General features: G+C 38.2%; 1 protein-coding gene across 2 annotated transcripts in view; it reads right to left on the bottom strand.

Moving 5' to 3' along the window:
- Positions 1 to 20,350, bottom strand: part of STXBP5L (syntaxin binding protein 5L) — a 199,500-nt gene that overhangs the window by 81,013 nt on the left and 98,137 nt on the right. For both annotated transcript variants that reach the window (XM_061988737.1, XM_061988738.1), the window contains exons 6-7: positions 11,436 to 11,499; positions 4,738 to 4,821 (exon numbers count right to left, since the gene is read on the bottom strand). In XM_061988737.1, coding sequence (XP_061844721.1) covers positions 4,738 to 4,821; positions 11,436 to 11,499 — 148 coding nt within the window. The remainder of the gene's footprint in view (positions 1 to 4,737; positions 4,822 to 11,435; positions 11,500 to 20,350) is intronic.

Genomic DNA, 20,350 nt, shown 5'->3' with positions numbered 1-20,350 from the left:
AGCTGAGGCAGAATGCTCCTGTCACAGATAGCTGGCATAGCAGCAACTCAAACTGACCTGTTAGACTTTGCCACAAAATGGGCAAGAAATACTTAGAAACAATTTTGGAGGTCTCAGCTGGGAATCACAAGTAATACTAAATGATGGTTCTAAACAAGTCGCTAATTTTCTCTCTGCTAGAATATGTCTAGCATTCTGATCCATTCCTTTAGCATCCACACACAAAACGAGCAGTTATTTACTTAGAACTGGAGTTCATCGTGGTGAGTGACTCATGTGAATGTTCACACATTGTATGCACATAAAGCATATCACTCCAGATTGGGTATGTTTCTCTTTCTGTAATACCCACAGCAGTTGCATACATATTCCATCTTCTCTCATACTCAGCATGTACTAAAATTAAGCATACTCAACACCATTATTTCAGTTCCTTCCCAAGTACAAACCTCCTCCACTGAGAAGAACTCATGGGGACTTTAGAACCATATTTAAAAATATTTTGAACAAGCACCATACTTATCCTATTGCTTGACTTTTAGGAATCCTTTGGGTCAGTAGTACTGCAGGACCATTACAGTGATGTCCATGTCTGATTTAATACTTCCATAATGGTATTGTACTTGGTAAAGATAGGAAGATGTAATTTGGCAAATGTCTTGGTGAACTCTGCAGCTTCATTTTAGAGATATATTCTAATGAAATGTGATGACTATGCTTCAGGAAGCTCTGAATATGTGTTGACACAACCTGTCAAACTCTTACAGTCTGCATATGAAGATGGATTTTTTTTGGGTCTGCCAAGTATAAGCACAAGTGAGAACACTTTAGTCTCTTGAAAAGCTTTGACACAGTACAGAAGAAAACATAGAAACTCCCTATATTAAGAGTTGATGAACTGAGTCAGACAGTAACTGGTCATTAGCAGGTCTAAAAGAGAGACAGGACTACTTTTAGCTCCAGTGAACATGAGGGAGAAGCTTTAAATGGAAGCAAGAACACCAAGCAGAGAAGTTCCAAATAATCTTCTCTGTCCCAGGTGAGGAGTTCTCATACAATAAGTACATTTGGGGAAGAGTGGTTGGAAGGCTGTCCAGCAGAAAAAGACTTGAGAGTGTTAGTCAACAGCCACTCAAACCAGAGCCAGCAGTGTGCCCAGGCGGCCAAGAAGGCCAATGGCATCCTGACTTGTATCAGAAAAATCATGGCCAGCAGGACCAGGGATGTGATTGTCCCCCTGTAGTCAGTGCTGGTGAGGCCACATCTCGAGTACTTGTGTTCAGTTCTGAGCCCCTCCCCACAAGGATATTAACGTCTGGAGTGTGTCCAGAGACAGGCATCGGAGCTGGTGAAAGGTCTAGAGAACAAGTCTGATGAGGAGAGGCTGGAGGAACCGGGCATATGTTTCATCTATGAAAGGTTCCCAGCCTTCAAGACATGAACTATAGTATGACAAAGATGGAGTAAGGAATGCAGCAGCAAATGTTGTAATTGCAGACCTGTGAACAGCTCCACCACCTAAAAGCTATTAGGTTGTCCAGTGAGCTGTTTATTTTAGGAGCAATGTGTCTGTGATGGCAGGGAAAATGAAAGGACATACTTCTCCAAGGATTGGACATATCCTACTTATAGGAAACAACTCACCTTCATGTCATAAGACTACCCATATTCTGAGGAGATGTCTTCAAGTCTCACGTGATGTAAAGCATCATGGTGGCATGACAATGCCATCCAGCTTAGAAAGGATGGGCAGTATTTCACAACAGTCATATCCTAGGACTCAATCCTAGGACTGAGAATCATTGCCTCTCAATGATCCTTTTGTTAGCCAAATGTTCAACTGTGCAAATAAAATGTACCTATTCAATTTCAGCTGAGTGTCCACTCTTTCTGAGACCTCAATTAAAAAAACCCATGACTCAATGTAGTGAAAAAACTGAATGGATGAGACTTTTTAATGTTTTTCATGTTTTGTCAACAGCATTTCTTGTGGCTGTATGAAAAGAAATATCTTTAAACTCATGAGATATGAAAATATCCCTTTCTATAACAATTGAATGTCAGCAGATATAGTCCTCATCTTGAACTTAAAAACAACACTTAGATTTGTAGGTAGACAATCGGTTACCATCTCCCTTGTATCAAAAAAATATCCACTGTGAACTTCTTGCTTCTGTGCTGCATAGTGGCAGGTTCTATATATCTGAATAACAACAGCTGGAGAGACAGAAATCAAGGATAACACAGGAGAAATCCATCTGAGGCTTGATCTTGTGAAAGGATGAGTATTTGGATGGAGTCTTGAGGGTGCTGCCACCTTCAAGAGTGACATTATTATTTATAAGTATATAAATAGTGGATGTCAGGAGGTTGGGGCATCCCTATTTTCTATCTAGCAACAGCACAAGGGGTAATGGGATGAAGCTGCAACATAAAAAGTACTACTTAAACAGAAGAAAAAAGCATTTTACTGTTCAGGTGAGGGAGCCCTGGCACAGGCTGCACAGGGAGGGTGTGGAGTCTCCTTCCTTGGAGGTCTTCAAGACCCACCTGGATGCATTTCTGTGTGACCTGATCTGGATGGACCTGCTTTAGCAGAGAGGTTGGACCAGATGATCTCTAAAGGTCCCTTCCAACCCTTACCATTCTATGATTCTATGATCATTTATTTTGAACAACATTACCAAGCTGAACATCTATCTGAAGAAGATTTTAGAGAAAATAGAATCTGCCTCTATGATGAACACTCACAGTCCATCAAAGACAAGAAAATAAGTTGTTTCTCACAGCACACAGAAAGTCCTAATGGGGAAGCCTGGTTACAGGGAAATTTTTGATATTAAACAGAAGTATCTGGTCCACTGATAAGCCAGAAAAGATCCTGCCATCCGACAATCCTTAAAGATGCCAGAAGATAAAGTGGTTAAATTTCCAGTTCTTTTGCCATCATATTAGTTTCAAAACTTGTGTTCAACGAAGCATAATGATAGTAGGAAAAATGAGGCTGGATTAATGGAATTCAAACTCCATTCAAAGAGATACTTTGATGTTCAATGTAGATACGGAACATTTACTGTAATTTATCTAAGACCTCATAGATACCCTGCAATTGCAACTGGCTGGCTTAGCACCAGAACAATGATATTGAAAGACTGCTCAGACATTGCAGGGCACAAAGGCTTTGCATCAGTCCAGATGGAACAGGAACAAGGTTTTCTGGAGTGTATGATCTTAGGTGACCAATATGTAAGAAGAGGTTTAGGTTTGAAAACTTGTGTTAGTGCCAAGTACCACGTGGAACGTGCCAAACTAATCATTTATGACTCACAAAAGCTATATAATCCACAATCTTGAATAAAGTTCAGTGGCTTTTAAAGACAACCCTTTAAAAAACAAAATAAGAATCTTGCGAATATTTTAGTAGATGATAGTAAGCCATCACAAGTTTTACAAAGTAGAGTAATGACACAGTAAATAACCATCAAGAAGGAAAGCACATGATTGATAAAAAGGCCAGAAAATGTTTCCGAGGACCGTACTGAAAAATGTGGAACAAGTAAATTGTACGAGCCATTTTCAACACCCAATCACTCTGTCTCAACAAAAAGGAAAACAAAAAAGTATTATGAAGGTCCTGTAGTCTCATTCTGAGCATAAGAGAGGACAGTGAGTCAACAGACTTTCCTCATCCCCAGAGGACTTGTAAAAGGAAAAAGATGCCCAGTCTTAAGTAATAGAACAGGTGCACTTTAACAAGTGTATGGACAGGTGGATTGTCACATTAGAGACAATTTAATAGGCATATCTTGACGCTTAAGTGCTGGCCTGTTCGAACTCCAAATTATCCCGTCCTTTAGAACATTTACTACGTGGATGCCCAGAATCTTAACCTTGAAGCTCAGTATAGTGTTAATGTGTCTGTGAGGACAGATCTGAAAGAGTTCGGGTACATTCAGGTTACTTTTTCAAGTGAAAATAACTGTGTATGCTCCTTTCATCTAATAAGGTGGGTAGACAAAGGAGGAAAGAGAACTACAGAAAACCAATTATTGTCTTGATCACTTTAAAGAAAATGTTGTTTTTTACATTCAGTTGCAGTTGCATTCATATTAATCCATGGTGAACTTTACAGAAAGGCTGGCAGAGCAAAGTATGTTTTTGCTTAGGGGTAGTACTAAAATCATAGTGACCAGGAATATATCTATTTTTAAAACAGCCTGTTTATTGATACAAGAACTACATCTGTGCTTTATGCAGCCTGCTTATAAATGGCTAGAGACAACTATCTTATAAAACTATGAGAATACAATTTTGAAAATCTTTTAATCAGATCTTGAGACCAGGTAATACCAACAGACCTGTAAAGTAATTTGTCTTTCATTTTAATTAACGTTTCAGTAATACTCAATAATATAGTAAAGATGATTATATAATTCCTAATGTAGCTTATCTCAGGTCAGCTCATTTCTACACGCTGTTCAGCTGAGGATCCCTGCACAGAAGCTGATGAACTTGTCAGAATCAAGGGGAAGGGACTCTGTGTTGTAGTACGCTCACAAGAGTGTTAGAAGTAGAGATTTCAGGTTTTGTTTTCTATTATCAATGACTTGTTCAAAAGTATAGCACAAACAGTACTTCCAGAACAAACAATGCCTTAAGACAAATATCCATCTGCCTGATAAGACATACAACAAACTGCTGAAAAACAGTTCTTCTGAAATAATGGAAATTGCTTACCTCATCATAATAAGCTCTCAAATCAGCTCTTTTAGATCGTAAGTCCCAGAGTACGACAGTCCCATTTTCATAGCCTATCAATAGCTGGAGGGAAAGAAACACAATTATAGTTTCCAATTCAAAAGATGTATACAAATACTGAAGAACTTCATGGTTTTAAAACATTTTTTTAAAAATAAATAAGCACTATAAAAAGAAATGCCAAAATGATCTGTAAGACTGTAGTTTGCACTACACATAACAACATGCTTTCAAAATGATTCTTCAGTATAAATTACTCTTAATCACTGACAATTTAAGACCTGATACGGAATTTTTAAAATATATTTTATATGCCTTCTTCCTTCAATTTTTCTTTCTTGTTCTTTCTTTTTTTCCTGCAAGATTATGTGCTGGAACAGTCTCCACAACTTTATATCTGCTGAGAAAATAAGACTGTAGTATGTTCCTGACACCTCTTACCTTCTTTGCCCTCAGTTGGAGGGAAAACTGACACATGAGAGATCACTTAGAATCATAGAATGGTCAGGGTTGGAAGAGGTCTCTAGAGATCATCCAGTCTAATCCTCTTCCTAAAGCTGGTTCACCTCAACTGGGTCACACAGAAACAGGTCCATGCGAGTTTTAAATACCTCCAGAGAAGGTACCCTCCCTGGGCAGCCTGTGTCAGTGCTCCCTCATCCTCACAGGAGAGAAGTTTTTGTTTGTGTTTAAGTGGAACTTTTTAATGTTCCAGCTTGTGTCTGTTACTCCTTGTCCTGTTGCTAGACACTACATAAAAATTGTTGCTCCATCTCCTTGATATCCACCCTTTAGGTACTTATAAATGTTGATGAGGTACTCCCTCAGTCTTATCTAGGGTAAACAAGCCTAGGGGTCTCAGCCTTTCCTCATAAGAGAGATGCTTCAGTCCAACCATAATCTCAGTAGTCCTCTGCTGGACTCTCTCCAGAAGTTCTCTGTCCCTCGAGCTGAGAAGCCCAGAACTGGACACAGGACTCCAGATGAGGCCTCACCAGGACAGAGTGGAAGGAGAGGAGAGCCTCCCTCAACCTCAGACACACTCTTATCATTGGCCTTGGCCATGAGGGCACATTGCTGGCTCATGTTTCATTTAGTTTAGTTTGCTGTCCAGCAGAACTCCCAGGTCCCTCTCTGCAGAGCTGCTCTCCAACAGGTCACCCCAAGCCTGTGCTATTGCATGGAGCTGTATTTAAATAACTTCAAATCAGAGTCCCCAGGTTCAGCTTTTTATATTCCTTTAACTTATGCTTTCGGTTGCTTTAAAACATTTTGAAGAACTCTCTCTGCAGAAAAGAAATTGCTTGCTTTCCTAGAAATTGAAAAGGAATTACCAGTATTCCAATTTTTACTTCTTCTAGAACTGTCAAATCATCATGAACACCTGAGAAATATCAGCAAAGAAAATTTGTGAAAAGATAGAAGGAAAAGGATGCTCAGAATTAAAATAAGACTGAAGACAGTTCTATCTCCTTGTCTCTACTGAACATAACTGAATTATTGATCTTGCACTGTATTGAATAACTTTCATTCCAACACAATTAATTTTAGATGTTATGGAAGATATGAAGTCTAGCTTACTTAGGTGTCCTAGAAATTGCTTCCATAGAGTATGTCTTTCTAAGAATCTTTCCTGGACATGAAGACTGGGAATAACCAACCTTGGCAGTCTCACACATTTCTGCTGTAGAAAATTTTGTACAACTGGTAACGATAACTGCAGTTGTTCTTTGTCCATAAACACATGGATCACAGAATGCAGGTAAAAATTTAAAGTTTCTACATTAAGAATTTGGGCAGAGGAATGACAAGACTATGAAATAAGTCTGTGAAACTTTACCAGCATCTTTGCTATTACTCACTTTAGCTTGCCTAAGTCATATAAGTAAAACTTGGGTGGACAGCTGAACTTTGTTTCCAAGTTAAATACAATTGATACATCAATACTGCTATAAAAGTATCTGGAAATACTCTCAGTCCTACTAGATATGATTATTCATATTACCAGAATATTCATTATGTGGAGATGTGTTACCTAATCTGGGAATGATTTGTAGTTAATATATTTAATACCTGAATACGAACATTCAGCTCCTGAAAAAAACTTCAAACTGTTCTGAAGAAATTCCAGAATATTTATCATTTTTGCTCTGGGTGGGTCCATATGGGATTCTATGGCAGAATAAATGTGAAAAGACATCCTGTTCAGAAAACATGCTAACTGGATAGCACTTGTGTCAGGATGCCATATGGTGTTCTGGGATAATAGATTACCATTGAGAGAGCAAACAAAGTCTTACTGCAGTTTATTTCATTGTTAGGGTAGTGATCCTAAAGGAGAGAAAACGGTATATCCAAGAGTTAGTGATGAACACAGCAGTTAATCTCAGTAGATGCAGGCCTGTGTTATGTTGTGCTACAAATAGTACTTGTCTTTCAGATCTGTATTGTGCTGCACATATTCCCTGGTCACAAGATAAACTTAGCTGGTTAATTCTAAAGAAGCCTGTAGGTAGCTTACACTTGGTAAAGGGCAATTACAGCACCTTTGTCTCTTTGTCTTTATCTTAATGTAAGGCAATGTGTCTCAGGTGAACATCCTTTTCCTTGTCAGTAGAAATTGACAGTTTTAAAAAAAAAACAGTTTTGAAATCTCTAAAGAACAAAACGCTGGCAAATCTCTTCTCAGAGGGAAGTATATCCAATGCTACTCAACTTGAGCTTCCCACCATTCTTTTTCTATTAACTCCAATAAATGGTATTTTAATCAATATGTTATGGAGTTTGAGTGCTTTCCTTACTGTCATCATAATAAGTGCTTGCACCAGTGCACTACCACTGGGTACCAAACCAGTTCATATCTAACAGTATTATTTTTAACTAGACTTTTGAACAAATATATTCAGGAAACTAAAGGAATAGAAAAGTATATTATATCATAGAATCATAGAAAGGTAGGGGTTGGAAGAGGTCATCTAGTCCAACCCCATTGTCAAAGCAGGTATATCTAGATGAAGTCACACAGGAACTTGTCCAGGTGGCTCCTGAAAACCTCCAGAGAGGGAAACTTCACACCCGTCCTGGGCAGCCTGTGCCAGGGCTCCCTCACCCTCATAGTAAAATAGTTTTTTCTTAGGTTTAAATGGAACTTTTTGTGTTCCACCTTCAACCCATTACCCCTTGTCCTGTTGGTAGATACAATAGAAAAAAGGGATGCCCCAACCTTCTGACATACATCATTTCTATACCATTATATACCATTTATTCACCATTGTAAATATTACTGAGACCCTCCCTGCAATCTCCTCTGAGTATATGACTCTGAGTATATGACTGTTTCTTAATAAGCCTTTTTCCCTGCTGAAGCAGTCTTGTCTTTTGACTTTATCACTCCCTTTTGCAAAGATACCATGCTCCAGGTAATTACTAAAGGTTAAATACCTCCTAACAGAGACAGCATTTCACCTGATCTATTGTTAAAATGTTTAATGAACAACAGCACTACAGAATTGCAAGATACAAAGTGCTGTGATTTCAGGGAAGAAATTGATAGATAAACAGATTTGCTGCATAGCTAGGAAACTTTGCTTAGATGGGAGCTGTGCTATCTAACTACCAGTACTGTGGTTTGACACTGAAGTCAGAATTCCAACTGGGTGAACGTGATTAGTCTCATTGCCAGTATATTTATGATGCTCTGAACTCTAACTTGTCTGAACCATTGGGAATTCAAACATTTGCACTCCTCTTGGCCATAGTGAGCACTTGAGAGATTTTACCTCTGTGTCTGTTACAGAGATAAAAAAAAAATCCCATCCATAAATGCAGTTGGAGAGGAAAACACAGACAAAGAAGGAAAATATAGGTAGTGGAGTTGATCCACATTTTTACTTAAACCTTTCTTCACAGTCTTTCTCCTTTACAGTCAACTAGTTGCATCCTGTTACGTACCAGCCAGCTCCTTCCTTGTCCTGTTAGCACAAAACAGCCAGGAGAAAAAACCTCAAGCATGCAAAATACACACCGTATTTAGATCTCAGAATACAGACTCAGAGATAGGAAGCTTAGTTCACTAGTTAATAGTTAATAACATTCACTCTTTTCCTATTAAGCTTTCTCCATTTGCTGGGAAACTGCAGATCATTGCAATTAATGCCTTCTGTGTCAGCAAGAAAAAACATGTTTGCTACAGATCTGCCTCTTGCAAATATCTGGGAGCTTCATCCTGTTCTTACTGTACACTTACTCATTGATTTGGCAGACACAGTTATAATTCATGAACTTAATAACAAGGTCCCCAAACTGTTCTTTAGTGACACATTAAACACCCTAATTCTCTTTATCATTTGTCTTCCAGATACAGCTTGCTAAATTAATAAAAGAGACCTTCTCCAAAGTCTGCCTTGGCACTTTGGAAAGATTTTGAACGGCGGAAGTCTACTGGAATTACATTCATTCTTTTGGAATAGAAAAACTGGACATCAGTCACTAGTGCAAACTGACACTTCTAGGGGTTTAAAGAATTTGAAAAGGTGAATATACTGTCAGCATATACATCTCTCTGGCTTTCAAAAAGAGATCTTATAATTGTCTTCAGTTTGAAAAGGTTTTTCTGTGTTTTATGACTCTCAAGCAGCCAGCTACTTATTTACTTGAGTGAAACATGCCCAGATCTGTAAACAACTTTGTGATACCCCAGAGAAGGATATACCACTGGACCCTTGCAAAGTACAACATCCTTGTACTTTGTAGAGTACAAGAATATCTGTATTTTGAGCAAAGATTATGACTGAGCAATGATTTGTAGCCACTATTTAATTCCTGAAGTCTCAAAAGTTGTGTATTTTCAAAAACAAAAATAAAATCCCTATTCTGAAGACAGATCATTTTATCCTTCATTCTTTCAACCAAAGTTTAATGAGACTTAGTTGAAAAAATTTAGGTTTTTTTTTTTTCTTCTCTACTATTGGATTTTTTAATCTAGGTCTATGTCTTTTGATTTATTGCTTGGATCTTCTCTTACATCTGTGTGCACCTTTTGCTGATATCCTCCTGTAAACATCAAACAATAACAATCCCACCTTCTGCAAATCCGCAAGTATTTTCTTAGCACCAAATCGTTCTTTACACCACTTTCAATCTATCAATGATATAAACAGCTGCACTGGGATAGTTTCAGTATGGCTTGCGTTTTCTGCTCTTTCTCCTCATAAATTTCCAATGTTTGTTTTTCACATCTGATTTTGCCGTTGCTGTTGTTGTTAGTGTGATAGTACTTCATTAGTGCCCAGGTGTCTCCAGTGTGCCCTATGAGCAACAAGCAATTGTATTTCCAAGCAAGTTCTCCTCTAACTCCCTTTCCTAGGACTTTTTAATCTTCTTTCTGCTGCAGTGAAAGTATTTCATGTTTTTGTTTGGACATGGTGCATGATATTCCTATGAGAGATGTTCACTTACAAAACCGTTTTTTCTTTTAGTAGCGTAGCCTTTTTTCCTACACCAAATGCTTCAGGTAGGTCAGCAGTAGTTTCTGTTGTGGCAACTGAACAAGGGATATGTCTCAATAATAAACTTTTCTTTCTTTTGGGTATTTTGCCATAGACGGTTAAATAGCATTTCTTGATGATTTCTGGTTTGAAGGTAAAACACTACACCTCATAGCATCTAATTACTTTATTTGCTATATTCTAAATTTCTTGGTATATTGTGATTCTTCCAAAAAGGTTTACAGACCCAGTCTAACTTGTTGGAGGGCTAGCTGTCAAGTGCATCATTTGCACATAGTTAACCTTGTATTATGGAGAAGTTAAAGGACAGACTATGCAAATGAAATTCTGATGTAGTCAGCAGTGTTTTTCTAGATACTCATATTAATTTAAGCATAATGTCCCCCATATCAGTATCACAAATCTAAACTACTGTTTCCAATAATCATCAGCTCGTTATGTGAGGCACACCATCAAACACATTTGTACAATGCAGTCCTTTATAAACACATACTAAAATGCAATTGGCAAAAGCGATCAAAGAAATTTGAGATAAACACCCCTCTACATGGGCACAATGCTCAAAAATTCAGTAGCAACGCATAAATAAAAAAAGCTCTAACAAAAGTGGTATTCTGGCAACCAAATTTCACTTTGGAAAAGCTATCATATAAATTAAGCCAACTCCAATATTGCCTCCTGATGATATCGATCACAATACCAATGCTCTGACTACATTTTTTACGTGAACTTGTTGACAGCTCTCTGCTATTCTCAACTCGGTCCACAAACAGCAGCAAGTTCCAAGTGTGGGTTACTATTACTGTTGTATAAGAAAAGACCTATTATAAAAACATACTACAATGCCTTCATAACAGCTTGTTTATCCAAGTACTGAAGTAATGATACAGTTTCTAGTCAATTCTTAATTAAGCATAGTCAAGTTCATTTAATCGGGAACAATTTTCATTTGCTATAGGTTTCAAAGTACAGCATGTTGTTTGTATCAGATTTCTATTCATTAAATTGTGGAAAGAGAATTTTTTCTTAAAAAACATAAAACGGTAAAAGTGCAAATATAGAAAGAAAACAGATGATAAAATTCTTGAGTAAGCAAAAAAAAAAAAAAAGCTATCAAGAAAATAAAGGCTATTAAATGTTTCAATGTTTTATACCATTGATTGTACTCACTTTTCCCTCATCTCTTGGGCTGTCACTTAAATGTACAACTGGCCCAGGGTGAGTCTTTGTGGATCTGCAAGACAAAAATCAATCAGAATCTGTGAATGAAGAGATAGATGCTTACCTTAATTTCTAGGTGTGTTAATGTGTACCTCCAATAGTTTAAAAGTCATTCTAAAAAGCCCAACACGGGAAGATTATTATCTGAAAGCTATCCATATTTTTTCATGTTCTCCCGTATTTCATTTTTGCCATTATCGACAAAGAGTCTCCTTTGTTGATTAACCCTTTCTTCTCTCTCTTTTTTTTTTTTAGGTCTCACTATTCCTCATATTACAGTAATTCCCCCCTGACTGACTTATTTCTAATGCTTCTTTTCCGTCTCTATTTGCCACTCTCTCTCTTTCTGCCATCCCTCCTCACCTGCTTGACTTCAAGGCTAAACTGCCAATGATTTGCAAAGTCTTAATCGGATTAATTTCAAATAGTGATAACAAGACTTAACAACTCTTATTAATGACCATCTTAGCATTACTGCAGTGGGGTTTCAGAAATGAAGATATCGTATTTGTCTATTAGGTAAAGCCTTATGACATCCTCAGACCAACTAATGCAGTTACATCCACAATGCACGTTCAGTGAGGGTGCTCAACCCTAAGAGCCATCCCACAAGTCTTTTAAACCTCTGCAAAGATTACTTGTTGTTCTTGCTGTCCCTTCTCTTTTTCTAATGTACCAACAACGTAGTATGCAACTTAGTACAGGGACTGCTGCTTCAGTTATGGATTTCCAGCAACTGACAGCAAAAGTAAATCATAGGAAACTGAATGAGGAGATGAAGATTTTTAAATCATCATTTCTGACCAGAACTTTAGGCCCTGGCAGTCACACAGAGAAGATGACAAATACCAGTTCAAAAAGCTTCAGGCTATTTGAAGGCCTGCACAGAACAGGACCTTTCATTTACCTGGGTTCTGGGATCACAGTACGTGCTTTTTGGAGTTCAGCTTAGGATCTAGACTTGCATGGCTCATTTCGGGTCACCAAAGGTCACCAGAAAAAAAAACATGGCAGAGATTGTCAGGGCTCTAAAAGCTAAGAATTTATCTGGAAGCCATACCTAAAACTACCTAGGCTCCAAGTTTTAAAACAGTCTGCAAGAGAACTAAAGAAACAAACAAAACAAAACCATGATTCTCCAGCCAAACTGCTCAAAAGAATTTCCTAAATTATTAGAGGTCCCCTTCCTTTGGCTCAAATACTGCACTATAGCAAAACTTGCCTCTGTTCTACTGGGTCACACTCCAAATCAAGTTTGAGAGTAGTATGCAAAAATTCCCAGGTAAATCAAACATTAAAATACTGTGGAGCAATCCATAGATCCATAGACTCCTCCTTCCCCAAACGGTATGCTCCAGTACATTTAAAAGCATGCACACTTTCCTCTGGCCTCTATTTTTTGCCCATAAAATGCTTTAAATACTTCAGCTATTTGGTCACAAACCAAAGCTGGGCCAAAGTAGAGTGGCAAAGACCTTGTCTGATATTTACATCTGAACTAAAGGCATTGAAAAATTACTCCAGGTATCTTACACTTTCTGAATTAAGTTTATTCCAAGTCAAAGAGACAGAAGACTTCAAGTCCCCTAAAGACAAGCAGTCTTCCAATACTATTCCCCAACCCTTCAATTATATTTTAACATTACTGCTAGCTGCATACACAAAGCTAACAGCAATGTGTCAAGCCCCTTCCTTGGTGAACCTTCTCTATGAGATGATCCCATGCCACCAATCTTCAGTTTTGGCAGATTATGTTCCCACAGATACCTGCAGCATGTAAGAGTATTTTGCAATATATCCCAGCACAGAAGTGAGATCAGCAGAAAAGAAGTGGACAGATGGTTTATACAGTAATAGTCTATACAGACTTTCTTTAACAGTGCCAGCAACAAATACCCATGTGGCTTGAGACATGCAGCATTTTTTGTAGAGATGCTCTTGTTGGGAGATTTGACTGTCATTCCTATCCAAGTCAACTTCCTAGAGGGGAACCCTCTGACTGAACTACTCTTTCTGGGTAACCTGTACCAGAATAAAAAAAATCATTTCCACAACATAAGACCTTGGACTGGTGAGGCAATGATGGGGAATTGAAGGTTGGGCTGAAGATAATTGCAAGCAGTGCTTAGACCAACACTTGCTTGTACATCTGTCCTTAGGGATCCAATATGACATCTTGGGACATTCCAGGTTTGTTTGAACTTTGTTTCTGACACAGGTTCTCCTGCCTGCCAATGGTGTCCTGGGATCTATGCTAATGACATCCTGGGATGCACCAAGAGGAGTGTGGCCATCAGGTTGATGGAGGGTTTCCTATCGATCTGCTCTGCTCTGGTGAAGCCTCATCTGGAGTATTGTGTCCAGTTCTGGGCTCCCCAGCTCAAGAGGGACAGTGAACTGCTAGAGAGAGTTCAGGGCAGGGCCACCAAGATGATGAGAGGACTGGAGCATCTTCCTTATGAGGAAAGGCTGTGGGAACTGGGGCTGTTCAGTCTGGAGGAGATTGAGGAGAGACCTCATTAATACTTACAAGTATTTGAAAAGTGTATGTCCAGAGGATGGGGCAACACTTTTTTTCTGTAGTGTCCAGTGACAGGACTAGGGGCAATGGACATAAGTTGGAACACAAAAAGTTTCATTTAAACATAAGAAAAATCTTTCCTGTGAGGGCGACATTGGCACAGGCTGCCCAGGGAGGGTGTGGAGTCTCCTTCTCTGGAGGTTTCAAACCTAACAGGATGCATTCTTATGTGACCTGATCTAGGCAAACCTGCTTGAGCAGAGGGTTGGACTAGATGATCTTCCAACCCCTACCATTCTGTGATTCTGTAATTGTGTGATCTGAATTGGTCAGTGCATGTTGATGGAAGGAACTAGGTTTGTTTGGGGTAACATGCTACCTATACCATGGTAGGCAAAGGAGGAATGATAAGAAGAGGAAAAAGCCATGAAGAGGCAGCATAAGAAATTTTACTTTTTTAGCCAGATAAGAACCACTGACAGATGACAGAAGAGGGAGCAAAGCCAAGCAAACATCAGGCATGAGTAAGCTGGCAACAGACAAAATAATGGAAGGAGCACATGCAGGCTGACAAGGCATACTGGTTTTGGCAGTTATCCCAGACCCTTCAGCCAACCAGTATGCAGGCTGGGTTGCTTGGCCATACCAATATTGGTACTTGACCAGGAATGTTGGAAAAGTGGGCAAATGGATGGAAAAAGAGAAAGAGCATACTGTCTTTCCAAGCTAAAGTTTGATCCCATCCAGTCTGCTCTTTGTACCTATCAATTTGGAAAGTCAAGAACAGTTTAGATAAATCTATGTGACAACCATATCATTTTTAAGATATATACTTACTGAAGAATGTACCCATTTATCTTTGGGTGGAAGCAAACTTGTAAATGAGCTGTAGCCACTACAGTACATCTAACTTTAGGCTAACCTGAGCAGGGGGAAAGTGTGAGGTGGAAGAAGCAGCAGAAAGGAGCTGTAATGAATTGACCACAACTCCCATTATGTATCTCTGCATTGCTCAGGGGGGAGGAGGAGACAGAGGAGTTGGGAATGAAGGAGTGAATTTGAACCTATGAAAAAAAGGGCTGGGGGGAAGGTGGTTTAATTTATGTCTTTGTTTATCACCTATCTACTCTATTTTAACAGAGAGAAGATTCATTTAATCCCAATCAAGTCTGTTTTGCCCACTGACAGTAATGACTACGTGATCTTTATCTTGACTCATGAGTTTTTTCATCTTATTTTCTTTCTCTGTCTTGTTGATGGGGGACAGTGACAGAGCAGCTGGGTGGTAGTCTTGCAACCAATTGGGTTTCACTTACCACAAAGACATTGGTGACTTAACAGCTGCCAGCTTTAATTATACATAGGTAAGAGAAAAGAGAGAGTCTATTAAACCTGCCAGTCATAACACTAGCTCTGTCAGGAAATGAGAAATTGTATTTTTCAAATAACTTTACGACCTAAAATTCATTTCACATGTGTCATCACAGAAAATATTACACACAGAGTTTCTGGGGTGATGAGGACAGAGGTTTCTGAAGCTTTTTGGAATTGTAAAGCCTACCCTCTGTCAGTCCAGGTGCACTGCCCTTCTGAGTCTCCAAGAAACATTAGGCATTTTTAAACATATCAAGTAAAGTATTTGCATAGAAACAGACTCTTCTTTGGATTAAACAAGGAGCATTCATGAGGTGCAGCACAAAGCCTTTGGTTTGCTTTGGGATAGGACATGCATAGTCCCACCTTGTGGAAGATGTTCGGGGAAGGGTATACTGATACAAAAGTTCAGATAGAGCAGGGAAGAAAACTGTACGAACTGTATGTAACTTTCACTGTTCTACATGGTCTTTAAGGGTGCTGCTTAGAACTTGCTTTATTGGATGGATATAGAAGGAGAGATATGATAAATCTTCGCTGGCAATACATCCTGCTTGCTTCTCCTGAAGCAATGTTATCTCTTTCCTGGTGCAGGACTAGGAACCTGAAGTTAGTTCTTTACACCACACTATAGAATAGTCTGCCAAAGGCAGATTAGTGCCTTACTTCTTGCATCTTCTTATCTCCTCAAGGAAAGTACATATAAATAGAAATCATAGAAGTGTTTTCTGTAGCCCCAGAGAAATGTTGCTTGTGAAAGGAGTGCCAGGCCTTAGACTCTACAGTCAACTTCTCCTAAGGGTAGACATCATGGCTGCACTACAAGTAGGATTAAATGAAGCAATTATTTAGTTAACTGTATTATATCAGTAATATTAGTTTACAGAACCCACAAAACACTACTAGAGCTACACATACAGTAATTACTACTTTCATACAGTAAATTATACTGTATGTGGAAATGTCTACACACAAAAACATTTTGCCTCATGTAGCTTCAGTGTATATAAAATGTTTTGTTTCCCCTCATTGCCATTATAGTAGAGTTGTCAAGGAAACTGGAAACTTGTATGCTGTCATTGTGCAACAGCCTACAAAGAAAGAAAAACACTGCCAAATTACATTAAAAGCAAAAGCAGAGATCCAACAGCTCCTGGGAAGGAGAAAGAGGTGCTGGGAAACCAATCACTTTTGATGCTACTGTGAATAAAACACACTGCTGTTGATGCCAGATACTCGTGTATAGGCATTCCTTCAAGTATAAAACTACCCCTTGAGAAAGGGAAAAATAAGGAAGAGTCAGTTGGCGAAAGTAAGGCAAAAGTGAAATAATTGAAAAGAGCATTCTTCATTCCCATATGTTAGCTGGAGTACAGCTGAGAATGACTAAGAAAAAGAAAAGCTCTGAAAAGATGTGAAAAAGATGGAACTCAAAGTGAAGTCTATACACAGCAGAAAGACAAAAAACATGAAGGTCAAGTCCAAAAAATACCAGCAATGATTTGCAGTAGAAGCTACCTTCAACTGAACAAGAAGTATGAGCTAATGATATGAAAGACTGTAACATTTCATACACTTCCTTGACCTTTAAGCCCACTGCAGAAGAATTGAAAAATGGAACAAAAGGTTCGCATGACAGCTATACAGAACAAGAATTTTGTTAAGAAACCAGTCATACTTTGAGCTGTTTTGTACTTCATCGGACATTCCCGACAGCAGTAGGAATTCATTTATTTGGTGCATGATCATTTTGGGAGATGAGAGCAAATATGCTGCAAGACACGTCTCTTACTCAGCAGAACAAGACTGAAATGAAGAAATCATTCACCATAAAACAGAAGTCTTCAAAAACTTGTAATAATGGAAGATTTTATTTCACTATTTTATTCTAAAATTAGAAAGTTCAAAAAGAAGTCTTCAGTAATATAATTTGGACCCAGGAAAATGTGGAAAACACACAAATGATGTATTCTTCCATCATTCTGGAAAGTTTCATACACTCTAAGAAACAGAGCGACTTAGATATTGTTGTAAGAACTTCAAATATCAAGACTATATTTAAGGTAAGTAAAAGTAATGTCTGACATAATAGAATCTAATCAAGAGAAAACAATTTTAATTTTGAAAAAAATGCCTGCACAATTACAGGAGCATCTTATTTGATTTCTGAGAAGAATGAAAATCTGGTGGTAGAAAGCAGTAGAAGGAAAGGTGAGGAAAAAAAAAGGGAAAACATATATATTAGTCATTATTACAGAGTTGGAATTGACTGAATCTGATAGTGCTGAGAAAAGCATGTGGATAAGCAGACACTTCTGTAATGCTAGTAGTCAGACATCTTCCTCAGTTCTGCTTTGCACAAAGATGCAGCACATCAGAGGTTTCAACACTTTTCATTGGTAGAGTCACAGAGAAATCAAAAAGAACAAGTTAGATACATCATTCACATACTGTGGATCAAAGTTGGGAATTGGAGTAAGTAAGAATCAGTTCAACCTCAAGATGCAACTTACAGTCTTCACCACAATTTCTAAAATGTCTAAAAGAAGGATGTCTTGCAAGTTGCACTTTAGGAACTATTACCATTTGGGTCTAGGCACAAAGGGGGTAGCGTAGACTGCTACTTCTGCATGCTGCTGTCCTTCACTGCTGTGGAACTGTTGGCTGTTAGACACATCTAGGAAAAGAGGATGGGCAAGGAAAGGGCTAAGGAAAGACTAAAATACGTCTCTGTCATAACTGAATTCCAAGTTGCGCAATTCTTTGATACTCTGAATCACATACAGTTTGACAAGCTTCAGCTTTTCATTCATTAGTTAGTGTAGTGTTCAAATACTGGAATCTGCATGCTTGGGAAGGGGCCTTACAATGCAGATTTCTCATTTTCAGAGTTCAGTGGCCTCATATTGAGACCTTTCCTTCATTTCCAGCATCAGATTGCCTTCCAAAATGTATGAGCCTGAAGGCTGAGAAAATTAATCTCACTATAGTTGGAGTAAATGGAGACACTCTGGGCCCATTGACTACTTTTTGTCTTCCAGGCCTATTTCAAACCATTTTGAAGGAAAAGAGAGAAATTCTTTGTTTACCACAGAGCAAAAAAATCAAACAGTATCGTAAGACTCAAACATCTCTGGTAAAGGACTAGCTCTGCTACATGACAGGGAAATGACAAATTTAAAAGTTTTGAGTTGTTCTTCATTCTTAGTTGAAAAGATGCTTCAGTGTGGTCTGAGGCAATGTCAACAAATAAGGTGATAGAAATGTCTGAGACAAAAATTGCTAGAAAAAACATTTTTAAAACTCCTTATATTCTAATGCTCTTTCTCAGGTCTGGATAAGGCAAGGTACACTGAAACTTAGATGTTACACACAATTTATAAAGCAATTTTTCCTGTAACTTCTAGAATCACTTATGCCACAGTACTGAAACATGTTTCTCTTGCATTATTAGTCTATTCAGGCCTTAATTTATCACTCATATTACATATTCAAGCAAGCATGATGATCTCTCCTATACGAGAAGACTCTAGTCTCCACGATAAAGTTACATATATCTCTACTATATGCTCCTGAATAGATCACAATGAGAAAACCACTATAACCTTAAAATGTAGTGCTTTATAGGTCTTTCAGTATGTTTTGATACAAAAGTAGTCAATAAAATCACAAATGGTAACAAAAAAGCACCAAAAACCAAACCAAGAGCCAACTTCATAAGTACAAGTAGCCATGCAGGGCAAGGTAATAGGATTTCTTGACACAAAGAATCAGACACAAAGTCTAAAAATGTTACATACAAATCTGTTTCTCCTTCAGTTATTTAAACTATTAAGCCTCTTCACCTCAGTCTTTCACTGCAACAGAATCACTGCTAGAAAAAAAAATAATCCTGCAGTCATTGATGGGCCTCACTGACTGACAATGTGGGGTGTCCTTCCTGAGGATGAGGGTTATGTTCTCTGGAATTAACTAATCTCAAGAAGTGGCACAAAGCTCCTTATGGGTTTGAAACCTTGGTAAGTGCATGAACAGATTAAAATGAATTGTTGGAATACGTTTTCAATGCTCCTTAGTTTTTTCACCTGTGCAATACCATTTATTATATTATTTACTGAGCAACAGCATCATGACCTTAGAGGGACAAACTAAATCCATAATGAAAGTTCAGAATGCCATTTACAGGTGTTTTCCAAAGGGGGAAATAACAGCAGAGGTATTCTCACCTCTTAAGGTTATCTTGGCCATAGTGTTAGTAATGTGTGTAGACACCTCTTCAATCACGTTCTTAAGGGAACTATAATATCAGCAATCTGTTTTTGTTTTGTTTTCTTGGCACTCTCATGCAATGAGATGTAATCTGGCTTTACAGTGACTTAGGTGTGGTAATGGATACTTTAACATTCTAAAGTCAAAGCATTTCAGGTTTTTGAAAAATTCACCAGTTCAATTCTCCTATCTATTTTTTACTGTAAAGCCTTGAAATCTCAGTGACAACTATGATGAAAATTCATGGAGATTTCATTAGAAATAGGTACAAGTCAGTAAGAAAAAATAAGAAGGGTTTTGAAAGAAAGTCAAATTATGTTGGTAAAATAGTCTGCAGTTTTAGAAACTGGATGAGAGTTGTGTGAAGAGGGAAGAATTCTCCTTCAGGCTTGTTTGTGGAGATGACACAAATATCTGACACAGACACACTCACAGTTCTATTTATAAACCTTCCCTCTAAACTGAAGACTTAGTACAGCAGCAGAGCAATCACTTTTACTGGTCTTTTCTTGTCAGTAACTTACACACAAATATGCTTGCGCAGAAGGTAAGCACTCTCCTTTCAAGCTTTATAGAGAATAGCAACATCTTCAGACTAATCTCACCTTCTGAAATGATACAATCTATCTCAGAGTCAAAAACAATGTGATGAGCACTATTACCCTTTACATCCTTCATGCTAAGGTTGAAGCTGTTCATG

This window comes from Colius striatus, chromosome 1 (genome assembly GCF_028858725.1).
Source record: "Colius striatus isolate bColStr4 chromosome 1, bColStr4.1.hap1, whole genome shotgun sequence".
Taxonomy (NCBI): domain Eukaryota; kingdom Metazoa; phylum Chordata; class Aves; order Coliiformes; family Coliidae; genus Colius; species Colius striatus.
Note: the sequence above shows the minus strand (reverse complement) of the source record. Positions and strands in the feature narration are given on the sequence as shown.